The 16543-nt window shown below is 42.0% G+C and overlaps 1 protein-coding gene across 1 annotated transcript; it reads right to left on the reverse strand.

Moving 5' to 3' along the window:
- Positions 1-3105: 3105 nt before the first annotated feature.
- On the reverse strand, positions 3106-13581 carry VKORC1L1 (vitamin K epoxide reductase complex subunit 1 like 1). Its single transcript, XM_072136242.1, has 3 exons — positions 13258-13581; positions 7545-7654; positions 3106-6472 (listed from the first exon to the last, which is right to left on the reverse strand). The coding sequence occupies exons 1-3, from the start codon at positions 13446-13448 to the stop codon at positions 6246-6248; spliced, it is 528 nt and encodes a 175-aa protein (XP_071992343.1). The 5' UTR covers positions 13449-13581; the 3' UTR covers positions 3106-6245.
- Between the last annotated feature and the right edge of the window lie 2962 nt (positions 13582-16543).

Raw genomic sequence — 16543 nt, forward strand, 5'->3', positions numbered from 1 at the left:
AAAAAAAAAAAAAAAAAAGACCAAATTGTAATGTTCTGCAGGAAAACAAAACACCTGAACAATTAAATACTGTTTAAGGGCCAAACATAACACAATGGAATGTTTTATAGCTCCAGCTGTACAATATCAAGACAGTAGCTTGCCCATGTAAACAACCTCAGAATAGTAAGCCTTAATGGTCTATGATCAAGAACTTACTAGATTGGTACCTCGTGTATTGAAATCACAGGTTTGCTGCAGTCCTATGGGACGCACTGCACTTGTTCTTCACTTAGTAGTGGAGAGAGGCCGCCTAACTACTGCTCCCATGATGCTCAGTCACTCTGGCCCATCTCTGCTGCAGGTCTGGGAATCAAAAGAAAGGCTAAAGTGCCACTAACTTACTGTAAAACTTGGTCATATGTATTAAAAGGTGCTATTAAGCATAGTCTAGAATCCTTGTATGACACAAATGCATACTTCAGTGCAATAATTGTGGAAATTAAAAGAATAGGTTAAAAAGCATTTTAAAAAATCATAAAACGGGATAACAGAACACAGAAAAAAAAAAAAAAAATATATATAGTGGTGACAACAATGTTCTGAAAAGTCAACAATTTGTGCCATATAAAATACCTTGTTTGCCCTCAGAGGAAATGATATACTGGGAATAACAGCAGCTATACAGACATTTAGAAAGAAAACAGTGCATTGGGCTGATGGGTAGATATCACTACTCTAGGCATCTTGGAATGGAATACAAGCAGAGATGGAGCAACAAGTTCATGGTAATTTACTGCTTCATCAATGAAATTTAAATGGGTCATGTAAAAGGCAAAAAGCAGAAGGCACTTAAACCTATGCTCTAACATCTTGTGTCTTGCAAAGTTTAAACCTAACGAACAACTGACAGTCAAAAAGACAAGTCCATAGTAGAAATGCTGAAGGGATGCATAAAAGGGGTGTATCTTTCAAGCTGACACGATAAAGAATATGTTGGAATTAATAATGTGTGAAGCATTGTTTTTAACAAGTCTGGTGAAGTTTTTGTCCTGTCTCTGGATCAAGAAACAGAAAGTGCTGCAGTTTTCCAGGACTATACATTCTATATATGGCTAGGGGGTGTTAGCTTTACATAACCCCCCCCCCCTACCCCACCATTACAAATTATACACCTGGACAGCCCCTTCAAAGTGTGTACAAACTATGTGCATCCTAGCAGAAAGGTCCATTCACAGTTTTTTGGAGGAAGAAATGGTAGAAGCTAAGTGATGCCTATTCAGTGCTCCACTATTCCGGTCCGCACAAGCAGACAGGATGACAGCACTGAAACTGTGTAATATACAGGGAGGACTGGAACAATGGGCAACTCAAAAGCAAGGCAAGCTTTTACACAAGCTCATTAGCATCTTAGTCACCTAGGAAGTGAGGCTTGATTCTAGCATATTGTTCAAATGCAAAAGATACGGGTGTAACCATAGGTCTGCTGTGCCCCATTAGCTGAAAAATGAAAAATCAGGATGTACAATTCCAGGAAATAAATTCCCATCAGTAGAAAAGACTTAGAAATAAGCTAGAACCTGGACCCTGAAGGACATTGAATCCCATAACAGACACTCACAGGAGGGTTAACCATTTCATGAGAATTGGGAGCCTCAAGACATCAGAGCACCAAGCTATTCATGTTCAAGAGAACAACAACTTGCATGTTCCACATCAAACTTTTATTTACACAGGTGCAAAGCACTAACAGGGCTCCATCTATCAGAAGCACCTTACGGCTTATCCTTCCTTCTCAGCTTATTTAGGACACACAAGTGAAAGCTCCCATAAAGGCAACAGGTGCAGAAATCACCAATACTTAGCATTTCCCATACAAAATCACCATTATTGGGGCAATAAAAATACAGCACAAAGGAAAGGTGTCCAGCTTCTTCCACAAGGAACATCTTTTTTTAGAGAGCACGTATCCTACCTACACCTGAGGTTGACCAAGGGTAATTGGTACAAATCCACAGGGGCATTGTGTTTATTAAAAATATTCCTTTATTGTCAGTATCTTAAAACATGGACATGAACATTGAAATTATCCACCGCGTTTTTGGACACTCCATGCGTCCTTAGTCATGGATGAAATTGTCCAATATAACATGCAATTTAAATCTATATGCAAAGGACACGCGAGTACACTACGTCACATCCAAAAGGAGGTATGAACTCTAGCCAAACACCAGTTTACAATGTCGCCATAGTAATAAAATTATGTGATCAGCAACGCAGAAATGTATAGAGATATGTGATGCTTGCTGCAAGGCAAGTTAACTTATTGCCCCTGTAATGGTTAACTTACCTTGCAGCAAGCATCGCGCATCTCTCTATTCAAGTGACATTAAATTATTTTCCCATTTCCGTGCTGGTGATCACATGGTCGTATTATAATTGAGACGCTGTGTACACGTGTTTGAGTAGGGTCACACCTCCTTTTGGATGTGACGTAGTCATCACGTGTCCTTTGCATTTAGATTTAAATTGCATGTTTTATTGTATAATGTCATCCATGACTAAGGACGCATGCAGAGTCCGAAACACGTTGGATAATTTCGATGTTCATGTCCATGTTTTAAGATGCTGACAAAGGAGGAATTTTAATAAACACAATGCCTTGGTGGATTTGAGCTGGAATTTGCACCAATTATGCAAAAAACATACAGCAGAGTCCCAGTGGAATGCTAAAGAGCAGTGGTGATAAGTATGAGTTTTACTGTATAGCTTCAGACACATTTAAAATGACCCTTAAAGGAAACCTACCACTTGAAGTGGCAGGTTTCTGATGGAAATACCCTGAGCTGGTGCCGGAGCTTATTTTTGCTAGCGTTTTAAACCGCGGTATCGCGGTTTAAAACACTTTTTAAACTTTATAGCCGGTGCAGGCAGGTACGCGCTCAGCGCTTATCGTGCACGCGGCTCTCCTTCACTTCATATGTAGTCGCGCGCATGGTAAGCGCCGAGCGCGTACCTCCCTGCGCCGGCTATAAAGTTTAAAAGCTGTTTTAAACCGCGATACCGCGGTTTAAAACACTAACAAAAATAAGCTCCGGCACCAGCTCACCCTGAGCTGGTGCCCGGTATTTCCATCAGAAACCTGCCACTACAAGTGGTAGGTTTCCTTTAAATCAGATGTTCAGCAATCCTGCCACCATATCTTCCATATACATTATAAACACTGGGTGTAACAAAGGTTGGAGTGGTGGAATATCTTGCGAAATACACATTGGATCAAAAACAAAAAAATATACATGTCAAATATATTTTTCAAACATCTATCCAATAATACCCAACTTGGCCCCCTACCTCCTGAGAATGGGGAAACGTAAAAATCTTGGTGCTGTTATCAGCAAAATACATTTACTGTAGCGCATTCAATATATGAAAACTGTGTAGGCTACAAGAAAAATTACCATCTTCAGGGGAGGAGACTTTGATGAATCAACTCTGATGTGCAAGAGGTCTCACATTAAACTAGCCCCCCCACGAAGAGAACAGAGAACTACTAGTCCACGTCATTGTTCCTGGATTAAGTTGAATGTAGTTTCTATATAGATTATTATATTATTATACTTCAGGGTCATCTTTAGTATCAATGCATAGATTTTTAAGAAATGTCACTTTTTTTGTTTTTCAATCCAATGTGTGTTTTTTAAGATATCTCCATTTTTTACCAATTTTTTACCCATTACAGCACCATCTGTTCAAAGAAAATTACTTGAATTGTAGATTATTGAATCAACATAATTTCTTTAATCAATCATTAGAGTTTCAATCCGCTAGCCAGTGCCGATTATATAGTCCTCTAAACATGGTGTATAGTGGGAAAACACAGTAGCAAGTTCTCTTTAAAGGAAATCAACTTTTAGAAATGAAGTAATTTACAATTAACATACTTACCTGTTGGCATCTTCTCGTCGATTTTGGCATGTCAGGTGTATGTATATGTATATCTAATATGCTAATTAGCCAGGGCATCACATAGGCGCTCTCAGCTCATAATTATGCACGCTTCTTGCATGACGTCAAACTCCAGCAGGGAAGAGGAGGAGAGTATTTCTCCAGAGGCGTGCACAATTATTAGCCTGGGGCAACCCTGGTTAATTAGCATACACAAGTTTGTATATATGTGTATATTATATATATATATATATATATATATATATATATATATATATATATATATACACACCCAGCGTGTCAAGCTATATGAAGATATGTACCAGGATCCGAAAATGCCGACAGGCAAGCATGTGTAGTGTAAAGTACTACATTTCTAATGGCATCCTTCTACAGATACTAACCGTAAAGGAGAAACAGTAGAAGGAACACATTATATAATTCTGAATCTAGTGGATGCAGAACATGAAGTGTATTGTTACAAAGCCAAGGCGATGCCACAATTTTTTGTAGCAAAACATATTCAGTTCAACTATTGTTTTGTAGCCAGGGTAAACAGTTGTAGACTGTTGTAGACCACAGCTATCATTAAATAGTTAATCAATGAAGGTCACCACAAAACATCTTAGGCCAGTTTCGGACGAGCGCAATACAGGGACTTCTGTGCCTCTATTCTTTCTTTTAAATTGGCCTTTGTGAAGCCCTAGCCCTTATCTAAAGTCATGCCTAATACAAAACATCATGTATGGCCATCAAAATCTACAGCGCTCCAGAGGAAGGAATGCACAAGATAATCCTACAATTTGAAAAGAACACACTACAGACCTGCCTAATATCCAATCTGAAGCTCTGCAGTAGTTACAGAACTACAACGCTCTACCGATTCTCAGCAATACAACTGCTGCCGATTTCCCATACCATTTCCCCTGTACTATACAAGGTGCTCCGGTGATGGATCCCCTTCATATAATATATTCAAAAGCACTTCTATATTGGTCATCAAATTCCAAGACTAATGACAGTACTAATAACAGCCCCATACAAAGCCAATGATAAAATGACATCCCTCACAATTGAATAAATGTTAAGTAACGAAAACGTGAGATCCATTCCTGCAACACAAATGGTCTCATCAGGCACAAAAACAAGTTTTCATACTTCTTTTGGTATTTGACACATGGCACTTCGGACAGGTAACAGAAACACCTCTTCTATCCCTAGTTTAGACGTTACTACAGTATTCAGCGGGAAGCAGATGTGTGATGGGTGAAAATGGGTCTTGTACAAAAGTTTCCCATGTGTCTTGGTGCTGTATAACACCAACAACTTGTTCATGAGCTGCATAGTAAACATATTGAGGGCAGGCAGTCCATATTCCTTCACAGGGGAGCAAGGCAGTCATTCCCAGGAAATACTTGTATTGATATCATCACTGCCTAATTGTGAAGGATGATACTGGTGGCTCAAAGAGAAGCCTGACATGAGTGGTCTGCCGGGATGTGTGAAGTATAAGTAATCTCTTGGTCCTGTTTTTTTTTTTTTTTTTATTTGGGAAGGGGGAGGGGTGGAGAGATTCATTACTACTCATCACCACATACTGAAAATAATATATCCCTCCCAACTATGAAGGCCAGCCTTTCACACGTTACCAATCCACATGAGACCTAGCATAGTGGTCCATAGACCTCAATCTGAAGCTAGTGCAATATGCTGCTTTCATCGTACCCCTTGGATTTCTCGCAGAACATAAAATCCTTCAAGGTGCTGTTGGACATAACAAGCAGGGTGGGGATTTAATTCTACTCAATGTGCATAGGAATAAATGGACATTGTACTTGGCTGCTGATTTTGTTCTGTGGAAAAAAAAAAGAAAAAAGTTGTTGCCACAAAATACATGGCAACATAATATACTCATGGTAGCAACAAAATGCACATCTTACCCAATCAGCCATAATTAAGGAAAATAAAATACCCGCATTGAAGGATTGACAAACATACATATACAAAGAGGGAGGCACAAGAAGGAAAGATGTTGCCAAGAATTGAGTATATGCCATTCAACCAAACACCTTGGTTAGTACAGTTAAAGCTTGCCACTTTTTTCTGGCTTATGATCGCTCCTTCATCCAACCATTTCAAATGGGAGGCGCCATTGTATTCATACACACATCCAGGGCCCTTTCAAAAATTAAAAAAAAAACAAAAATGGTTTAAGATTGTTCTTTGAAAACGGTCTGTTTCGCAACCAATAGAAGTATACTGCAAAATAAACTTTAAGGAAGCAGAGTCCTTCAGACATGTGTCAGAGTTCGAGAGGCCTCTTATTCTTGTTTATCCTGCAGTTGCTGTTTCCAGGCCTCATTCAAATAAACTAGTCGTTTGTAGTTGATGATTAGGAGAATGAAGTTCAGCAAATAGGTGGTGACGCAGATAACACAGAAGTCCTTCAAGACAAAGTACAGGATGTACGCTAGGTAGAGGGAGCCTACTACCGACACTATAGAGGAGCTCATTAACACTAGCGCTGCTACCGCGCTTACAGTCATACCTGGAAAAGACAAGAGACAAGGCAATGAGGCATGGAAAGTACTCAATATTTCATCTACACAGCTCATCTACAGTGCATGGTCCTCAAAAGAAGGGGCCCGACTACATGACCAAGCAGAAGGAAAATAAAGGGCATAGCTTCTAATAGCTTTACAGATAGTGTTACACTTGCATGATGCCCTACTTGTAGCATCAGAATTACCACCATGTAACAAATTGTTTAGGCTGTAACATCTGCCTCTTACAAACACTGACATTAAACATTAGTACAATGTCTTCCTTCTTTGGAAGCATTACAAGTAGATTTCTATTTACATTCCCCATCTTACATGTACCCCAATTTAACCAAACACACTTTGGTCTCATGTGACAGTTTACGGCCCATAGGACATCTTTGCTCATCCTGTCGTTGTCCATTAAAAATGGTGAATGCGCTGCATAGCTGGGCAGGAGTAGAATTTGCAATTTGAGAATGGATTTATTTTCTTCTTACCGGTTCTACTGCTTGTCACTTTTATAAATACCTCATTTTTACATGTCTAGTTATACTAAGCATTAATTCCCAAGGATAGCAATACTGCTAAAGAAGAGGTTATATTATTCTGAAATGTTGCTGTATTTCAGATAATATATAAAACAGTTTTAGAACAGCACGTGGAGAGTCAAGGCTGGTGGGCTTCTTCCATCCAGCTTCTTCCTTTCCTGCCCCGCAAGATCTTTAGTCTCTTTATACACAAACAGGAAGGGTATCATTTGCTATGCACAAATCAGGAAGAAGATGCTGAAAGATTCATGTGATCATCATCAGAAGTCTTTGGAAATAATGCCAATCCGCAGTTTCAAAATCTCAGATGGTTGGAGCAGATAAGGGGAAGCCTCCGCATGGATGCAGAAGTAGCAGGACGGCAGAAATCCTCTTCATTTTAGAGATCGGATAGAGGACTGATACTTTCTTCCACTTCTCCTTCACGTAGTTCATGTGTTGAGTCCATTTCATGAACTTGGTAAATTATCATCATTATTATCCCATCTATCCACCAATAATTAAGTCAAGGTTACATCAATGTACTCACCGAGCAGTATCTGTAGTAAATAAAATATAAGTCCAAAGACACTGTTTGGTTGATTCATTACACTATCCTTTCCAAATATGGACCCAAAAAGGCCAAAACCTCGACCCCATCTGCAGGACAGAAAACAAAGAAGAAATATTTCATACCTAGTCACAAAGTTTATAGATCGGCAGCATGTCCCTACCACAAATCAATAAAAAGTATATTGACTTTTACCCCTGAAACCAGTGTCCACCAATCATCTCTGGAAAAGTAGACAAAAATTCTTTAGCAATTTCCACAAAATTAAATTTAGTATTGTGGAAAGTGCTAGTATTAAAAATAAATACTAACAAAATTCATCCTGTACTTCACTGGCTTACATATATTCTATAGGTCATGAATATTCAGTAGGTGGAAGTCTCACAACTGGGATTCTCACCAATCAGCTGATTCCAGCACCAGCTCTGTTATGTTATAGATGTCTACAGGACACTAGTCAGCAGGTGGCAATTCTTATTTAGAAAGACGTGACTTGTGTTTGGCTGCACATGAGATACATAGCTCCAGGAGAAACCAGGGACTTAAAAACCAGTTGGTTTACTATGCAACAGAATGTGCATCCCCTCTGCAGTCGTGTCCGTGGCTAGGGCTATACACACAAACACAATGTATTCCCTTCACATACATTTATGCCAACCTATAGATCAATGTTTGATCTGTGGGGGGATACAGATTCTGGGACCCCTTAATGGGAATAAGCTGTTATTGTCCTCACCTTATGCCCCTCTGGGGTTGTTGCACATCATAAAAACGAAAAAGTTTGTTACCCCTGACCCGCACCCCAATGAGTAAGATAATTTATTAAAAATCAATAAAATAAAAAACGTAAAGCATGGCAGTAACAGATTCCTAGCCAAAAAAAAAACCTTTCATCTGATTAAGCAGGAATATCATGCTCTTGGAAGTACTCACTGTAACAGCCTGCTAAACTGATCAGAGGGGCTAGGGTAGCGCCTCAGGCTAATTAGCATCATTTTAAAAGTTGTTATCCATGGCCTGCTCCCTTCTAAAATAAATTATAAGAAGATCACAGTCACAGTGCCTGGATCTATGAGCAAGTGCCCCCAATTTATCAATGCCGATTTGTATGCCTGAAAACCCCTTTCCACAGCTGCATACATGGAAAATAGAAGAAATTACAAGAAGAGAATGAAGTTTAAAGAGAACCTACCACCACGATTCTACCTATAAAGGGCTATCTTCACGTCCCATTCATCCACCTACCACCCGATCTACCTTTATAGGTAGAATCCTAGAAATTGGAGGGATGAAGCTGCACTGTGAATACGGATTCTATCCGAGGGTAGGGTGCAGGCTTGTAAAGGTCCGACTCAAGGATCCCAAACATCCAGTAAGCAAAGAATAGAAAAGCAGCACTCCGTGACAATTAGGTGTTTATTTCACCAGTGGAGATTACACACTGGTGAAATAAACACATAATTGTCACGGAGTGCTGCTTTTCTATTCTTTGCTTATAGGTAGAATCCTGGTAGTAGGTTCCCTTTAATGTAGACAAGCAAAAAAAATGTAGCTCTGTTACAGTACAGACCCATATAATAAATAATTATTAGCACAAAAGCATAATTCATAAGGAAATGGCACAACAACAACAACCAGTATCAGTCTCAATTATTGCTTCACACCATACTAAATTGTGACATTAAGAAGTACAAGTAGTTCTCATAATGGAATTATAAAAACATTGTGAATTATGGAAGATGGAAAGTATTAAAAATAATATAAACAGGCTGTGGTGGCACAGGTTATACCAAAGTAAAGAACATGTGCTGATAACTGGCAGAATGATACTCGTTTCCAGAACCCATTCAACCAGATGACTAACCATTGTCACTGCTTGTTATATGCCAACAGTAACAGCATGTCTAAGGACATAACCATTGGCAATCATCATGATAAAATAAATGATCCCCCAGTTATGTTTGAGATTGCGAATTTCTCTTCTCCGAATCATGCAACAGCTGCCCATCGTCACAACTACCCCCAATAAGTGCAGGAAAAGTAAGGGGCCAACCTGTGTCACATGTTCTGAATACAAGGACTCATACAGACCAGCGTTTAAGCCTGTGGTACTAGAGGTGGGGGAAATGGAAGTTTATTGCACGCCAGTGATGTGTCGTTCCCACCAGCCCTTCTGCCTGGCGTAAAATTGTACCCATATGAAAAAATGCATGCAAATACAATGTATCCCCTTTATTGCAGAACAGACACGCCTGTCTGAATAGGTCAATGTTATTTGAGGGCACATGCTTTGTCACTTCCACATATGACACGGCCTGTGTATTACTAGGAGTTATTTCTACTTTTTCTATTTTGTGACCTTTCTTTCTAGGCTGGGGGTAACCGTGCAGTAGGACAGGTAGAGATGGCCAATATGCGAGTGGTTAGGTGACTACATGGTCAGGGGGTATCACATCTGATATGATGAAGTCTGTGCTGTGCTGTACTGTGTATGCCTATGACAATAGCAAGGCAGAGGGCAACAAAAAGGAGCAAAACAAGGCAGGGAGCAGCTGAAAATCCTTGGACACAGCCATAGACAAAGGAGAACAGTCCCCTGATCCTGATAACAGCGATTGTAAAGGAGGAATGGCTGGAGTATATACCTCTTATTGTTATGGCAGATTTACTAAGCACTGATTTAATAGCTAGTGCACATCCACTTGTATTTCTATGATTTCATACACACAGCAGTGGTTTCCTCAGACCTATGTGTGAGCTGACAGCCCGAGATTCAAATTGGGCAAGTCCTATGTCAGCTCATGTTTGCAGCTCTGTCTACTATTGGCGCAGGAGCGGACCATACACACTGATGACACAGGCCGCAAACAATGGATCCGCGGTCCTGTAAATGCACAGGTAGCATTAAAAACCTTTTTGTGGAGGAGGCCATTTTCTATAATGTTACAAGTATCTAATATGTTTTCAGCTTAGGATATTATCCTTGTACACAAGTCAAGTAAAGCCACAGCAAAAATGGTAAACCCCTGCATGGTCCGATATCATCTTATATTGGACCAACCATAGAACTTTACTGCTTGTCATTAATTGCTACAATCTATGGGATATTATTGATCATGTTAAAGGGGTTGTACCAACGTCTATCCACAACATAGGACACAGAATCCGATTTGTTGTGGTCTGACTGCTGGGACACTTTCTCACCAATTGATGAAGCAGCAGGTTGTGCATGCGTTTCAATGGTAACACATATGTAAATTAATTAACTTGCTGTATCTCACCATGTATCTTGTACCCATGTGCACTGTAAATATATATAACCTTTGTTTAGAGCAAGTGTCTAGTGTGGCCACAAATCCCCAATCCAATCCAACAAATATACGCTGTCTGGGCTGCCTTCTGCCCCAAAATAATCCTGTTACGGACCAGGTTTATATCCAACAATAAGCTGTTGGCAGTTTACAGGATGTCCAAGTTCAGAGTCACTTAGCCAAGTAAAGATGGTCTCCTACAGCAGTGATGGCTAACCTATGGCACTGGTGCCAGAGGTGGCACTCAGAGCCCTTTCTGTGGGCACTCAGGCCATCACCAGAGATGACTCCAGGTATATACCTGCAGTCCCAGACAGCCCAGGACTTGCTGTGCACAGAGTTATTTTAAAGTGACAGCTCTACCTGGGAATATTTTCTGCTATATTGGTGTCCTCAGGTGCTGGTATCAACGAAAACTGAGACAGAGAAGGGAGTATAAAACACAAATTAAATTTCTATGTTGGCACTTTGCGATAAATAAGTGGGTCTTTGTTGTAGTTTGGGCACTCGGTCTCTAAAAGGTTTGCCATCACTGTCCTACAGGGTTGTGGCGAGTGTGGTACCGGAAGTCGTCTTGGCCACTCAATCACCTCCTGTGGCTCCATGAAACTGTGTCCAGGGGGTGTCTGTGAAAAATCGCCAACGGACCTTGCATACACCAAAAGAGTGTGCAACATTGTATAGGTTATAGAAGGTTATAAATTGGACTTGATGAAGCTTGTGTCTTTACTAAACCAACTCCAACTGTGTGAAGATATTCCAAGTGATTTCTAAAACTGTAAATACATCCACTCTTTCGCATACTTCAATGCACTTGGATCTCACAAGGACCTTACAGTTTGTACTTCTTTGAACAACACCCACAAAATATATGTACTATGAACCCAATTAAAGTAGGCCACACATACTAAAAAAAAAAGCTAAACAATTTGAGGTGTATCCACCCCCTTCCAACAGCAGACATGGGGGTGGCAAAGAGGTTAGGCATCTGACAGCTCTCATGTATGGCAGGATGACCCAGATCACTTCTGTGAAAACCTGGAGCCTAAACGGGTATCCCTTTTCCAACTTGGCTAAGAAACATTGAGATAAAAGCTGTGCCTACAGTTACTATACAGACCTCTGTTTCCATGGTAACAGTCAACAGACTTCTAAACTACTAACACAGCCAAACAAACTTACTGTAACAGATCTTGCAGCAACGTACCGCTTCATACATGGGGAAAAGATAGGACATGTCCTATCCTTTCCCATGTTATGGAGCTCCATGCATCACAATGGAGACGGGAGGGGTCACCTCTCCATTACGGCAAACGTATGACCACCATGCATATGTTTGTGTGAATGTAGCCCGAGTCTGGCACATGTGAATATGCCGCTAGTCATTTACTGGTCCCATCCGCAGCACTGTGTTTAGTCCATGTGGTGCGGGTTACAGGAGAAGACTTCACAGTCCTAATACTTCTGGGTATTACCAGTACATAACAGATCTAGTTTTCCAGCTATTATGCATGATCTTTCTGCTCAGGCTACTGACCTGCTCAGACAATTTGCCACAACAACTATTTCCGATACCGGTTGGATATTTGTTTTTCCATAACTCATGTTCCTAATAGTCATTTAATAGGTTCATTTATTTATTGGAATCATCTAAGTTAATCTCAGCTGCCATAAGCACAGTGCCAGTATCCAGCTCATATGCCCTTAGTATCCCCATATTCCTAGCACCAGTCCTACTTAGTCGGACCGACAATGCAGTGCACCAGCCCCTGCACCATCACAGAGGTATAGTATACGTGACTGATTAATGAAGTGGAGAGTGACAAGACCTGGTGTAGCTTAGGTTAGATGATCATTATACAGAAGGGTCTGCACCTTCACCTAGAAATCATAAGATAGCACCCACCCACTGCATTTACTACACAATTACAGTGCCAGCCTGTGCCCTCCTACCTATTGGCAGTTACTTCTCTCTGACATTCCTAACAAACCTGTGTAATGGCCGGGGGTGTGGCACAGGGTGGCATGATGCCAAGTCATGACTTTGCCGTGTTTCCCACACATCTGTGTGATGTCACTGAGTGACCTGAGCCCTGGCATCCTGGGTGGATCCGCTGGCAGCACATTCCATTGCCACATGTTCCAGGTGCAGAGGTCACACACAGCGGCTGCTGCTTCTCACACCACGTACTGCGCTGACACATAGTGACGACGTGGCCCTGTGTGCAGTCACAGCAGTGCCGGCCAGCAACTTCACACAATGGGCATAAGCTGAGGGTGCCCGCCCTCAAATGTCTAATACCCTGGCACACACACAACGAACAGCAGCCTCCCCCAAGGTGCTATACATGTGCCCCATCCCTGAGCAGTGTGCCCGGTACCTGGAAGAGAGGACGGTGGAGCAGCGCACCCACTCGTTCAGGTCGCACAGGGCCTTGTAGCCGGGGTCCCGCTCCTTTTCTCTCTCCACGTGGAAAGCATAAAGGGATATAACGATACCGAGAGCGCACACAGCATACCGGGCCCCGCTCTCCCACCGCGGCACAGACACTCTCAGCACGGGCGCCGCCATCTTAACCCCGGCCTGCTCTAATCTCTCGCGGGAGCGAGACACACGCAAAGCGCGCTCCGGCTGCAGCAGTGACGTAGACACCGGTTAGTGGCCGGAGAGGCGTGACCACGTCCCGGGGCTGAGGCGTGGCCTCCATACTGAGGCCATCCAATGAACAGTGGAAAGATTGGTGACGTCATCCAGAGAGTGAAAATGAGATCAGTTCCCACAAATCTCTGCTCCTTAAGGCAGGTGACACACCTGGCGGTTTTCTCATTGCGTTGGATACTTGCAAAACGCATGATATTTGCATATTGGCTTTTTCAATGGGTTTTAGGTTAGAGTGTCTTGACTTAGCGTATTCTCCCCTGCATTTTTTTGTCTGCATTTTTTGAGGTGTGTTTTCATTGTGTTTTTCAAAGCGGTTGCATTTTTCGAAAACACCTGTTTGTGGTCTGCATTTTGAAACATTTTAAAAACAGCAGGGAGAAGATCACTACGTTTTTACAAATTCCAAGAGTCACAGCTGCCTGCAATTAATGCACATCAAGCAATTCGTTTTTAAAAACACAAACGCAAGCAAACACTTGAAAAACGCAATAAACAATGTATGGGGCTCCTAATGTGCAGCATGGAAGTGCAGCAAGTCTGCCACTTTATGTATCTGGAAGGGCAGGACTTTCATCGTACACGAGCACACAAAGTTGATGGTATAACTAATGGCTCATAAAGGCCCGTCTATTACTCACTTACCCATTCCCTTGCATGTAAGAATGTTTTACTCCCATAGTAATACTGGCTGCAGCGAGCATAATTTTTTGCTGTTAAAAATTTAGAAATTTAGTGATGTTAGTGGTGCCCGGGGCTAGATTATTAGGGAGGGGGGTGCCCGGGGCGTGCGCCCCGGCGCCCCCACCACTTTGCCCTTAAAGGGGCCCCCACCAAATATGGGCGATTCGAGCGGTCACATGACAGCGTGTTTTTGGGTCCAGGCTGAACGGGCTGTAATTCATGGACATGGGGCATGCCCCGACTTAAAGGGGTATTCTCGTCTGGGCATTCACATTCAGTTTCACTAATCTTCCATTTATAAACATTTCTTCAATTAGATGTTATTAAAAAATATGTTCCTGTGTGAAGATAATTTCTCATAAATGTAGTCATGTTGTCCCTTAGAAACGAGATAGCTTCCTCGGATACGGCCACGTCTGCTGGAGGGATTGCACAAAGAAACAAATTGTTTTTGTATATGAAATGTCCGGGATTTACTACATGACCCACTGCCGTCCTGTGGTAATTATCGCTGAATCCAGGAGGTCAGACAGGACTCAATAGCTCATGTCTGGCCACCGCTGCCAGAGTGTGACGTGGTTCTAACCGAGGAAGCCATCTCTTTTCTAAGGGACAACATGGCTACATTTATGAGAAATTATCTTCACACAGGAACATTTTTTTTAATAACATCCAATTGAAGAAATGTTTATAAATGGAAGATTAGTGAAACTGAATGTGAATGCCCAGGCGAGAATACCTCTTTAAGCCATTTGATGGTGGTTAACTAAGATATATAGTTATAATAGCGGGACTGTATATAGTTAGATAAAGGAGGGTGAGTATAGTTATTATGGGGCGTGTTTATGGTATTATGGGTGTCTGTATATAGTTGTCATAGGGGGCTCTATACAGTGAATACTGGGGGGCTGTATATAGTGATTACTGAGGGAGCTGTACATAGTGATTACTGGGGTAGCTGTATATACTGGTTGCTGGGGGCTATATACAGTGAACACTGGGGGCTGTATATAGTTATTGTTAGGGGGCTGTATACAGTAGTTACTGGGGGCTATATATATTTTTTGCTGGGGGAGCCTTATATAGTGATTGCTGGGGGGCTGTCCATAGGGATTACTGGGGGCCTTATATACTGATTGCTGGGGAGCTGTATACAGTGATTACTGGGGGCTGTATATATATTTATTGCTGGGGCTGTGTATATAGATTACTTGGAGCTGTATATAGTGATTACTGGGGGGCTGCATAGAGGGTCGTATATAGTGATTGCTGGGGTGTATATAGTTATTACTGGGGGATTATATAGTGATTGCTGGGGTGTATATAGTCATTGCTAGGGGAGCTGTACACAGTGATAACTGGGGGCTGTATGTAGTGATTTCTGGGGGCTCTATGTATGTATAGTGATTGCTGGGGGCTGTATATAGTAATTTCTGGGAGCTGTTTATAGTGATAGCTGGGGGGCTGTATATAGTGAATACTGGGATCTGTATATAGTTATTGTATACAGTTTATCGTTTAACACATACTGGTAGTTATAATTTTAATTTCCTCTACCCAAGTGCAAACCTGCATTTTGAAACGCAGTACAACAGCCGAGAAGAGATTTGCCTAACATTACGTTAACATTTATTGACAAAACAGAAACATTAATGCCGTTGCATTAATACAGTTGCTAGGGGCCTAGCCTTTTCTTGGGGCCTGGAGGCCCAGAATACCGGAGTGGTTGGCGGTTGCAGCCTAGGCACGCTGATGTCACGGTGCTTGGTTTGGGGACCAGAGGGCCCATATTTCTTGCACTCACCACCCGCCTGAGACCTGCCAGGCTGCAGGTCTCCAGCGGGTGGTGAGTGCAAGAAATATGAAGGGAGAGACTGAGGTACTGGTTCTCCCTGGGGCAACCCTTTAGTAATATATGTCCCTGGGTAACGGATGTGGCGCCCTCGGTGGTACAGCCGTATCCAGGGAACAGACAGAGGCAACGTTGTGCAAAATATCTCGTGGTTCTTTATTGGAAAAATTGGAGGCAACGGCCTAAACAATCTTGTAAAATATTCCGGATTACTGGAGTGGTCTTGGAGAATGATCCTCAGGAGTACGGTAGATGCAGGCTGGGAGGTAGCTGTGTCCAATTGTGGAAGCTGCAGCTTGTGTCCTGGGTTTAGCTGAGTGTCAGCCCTTATGGTGGACCGACACTGTCTCCCTTCACTCAGTGTGTTCTGGAAAGTGTGCTCTGCAAGAGAGCTTGTGTTCTAAGAGGTTTCTGGAAACCCTGGTCAAGTGGCAGCTCACTCTCCAATCACACTCCAGTGTACATAAAGGAA

Source organism: Engystomops pustulosus, chromosome 2 (assembly GCF_040894005.1).
Source record: "Engystomops pustulosus chromosome 2, aEngPut4.maternal, whole genome shotgun sequence".
In the NCBI taxonomy this organism is placed as follows: domain Eukaryota; kingdom Metazoa; phylum Chordata; class Amphibia; order Anura; family Leptodactylidae; genus Engystomops; species Engystomops pustulosus.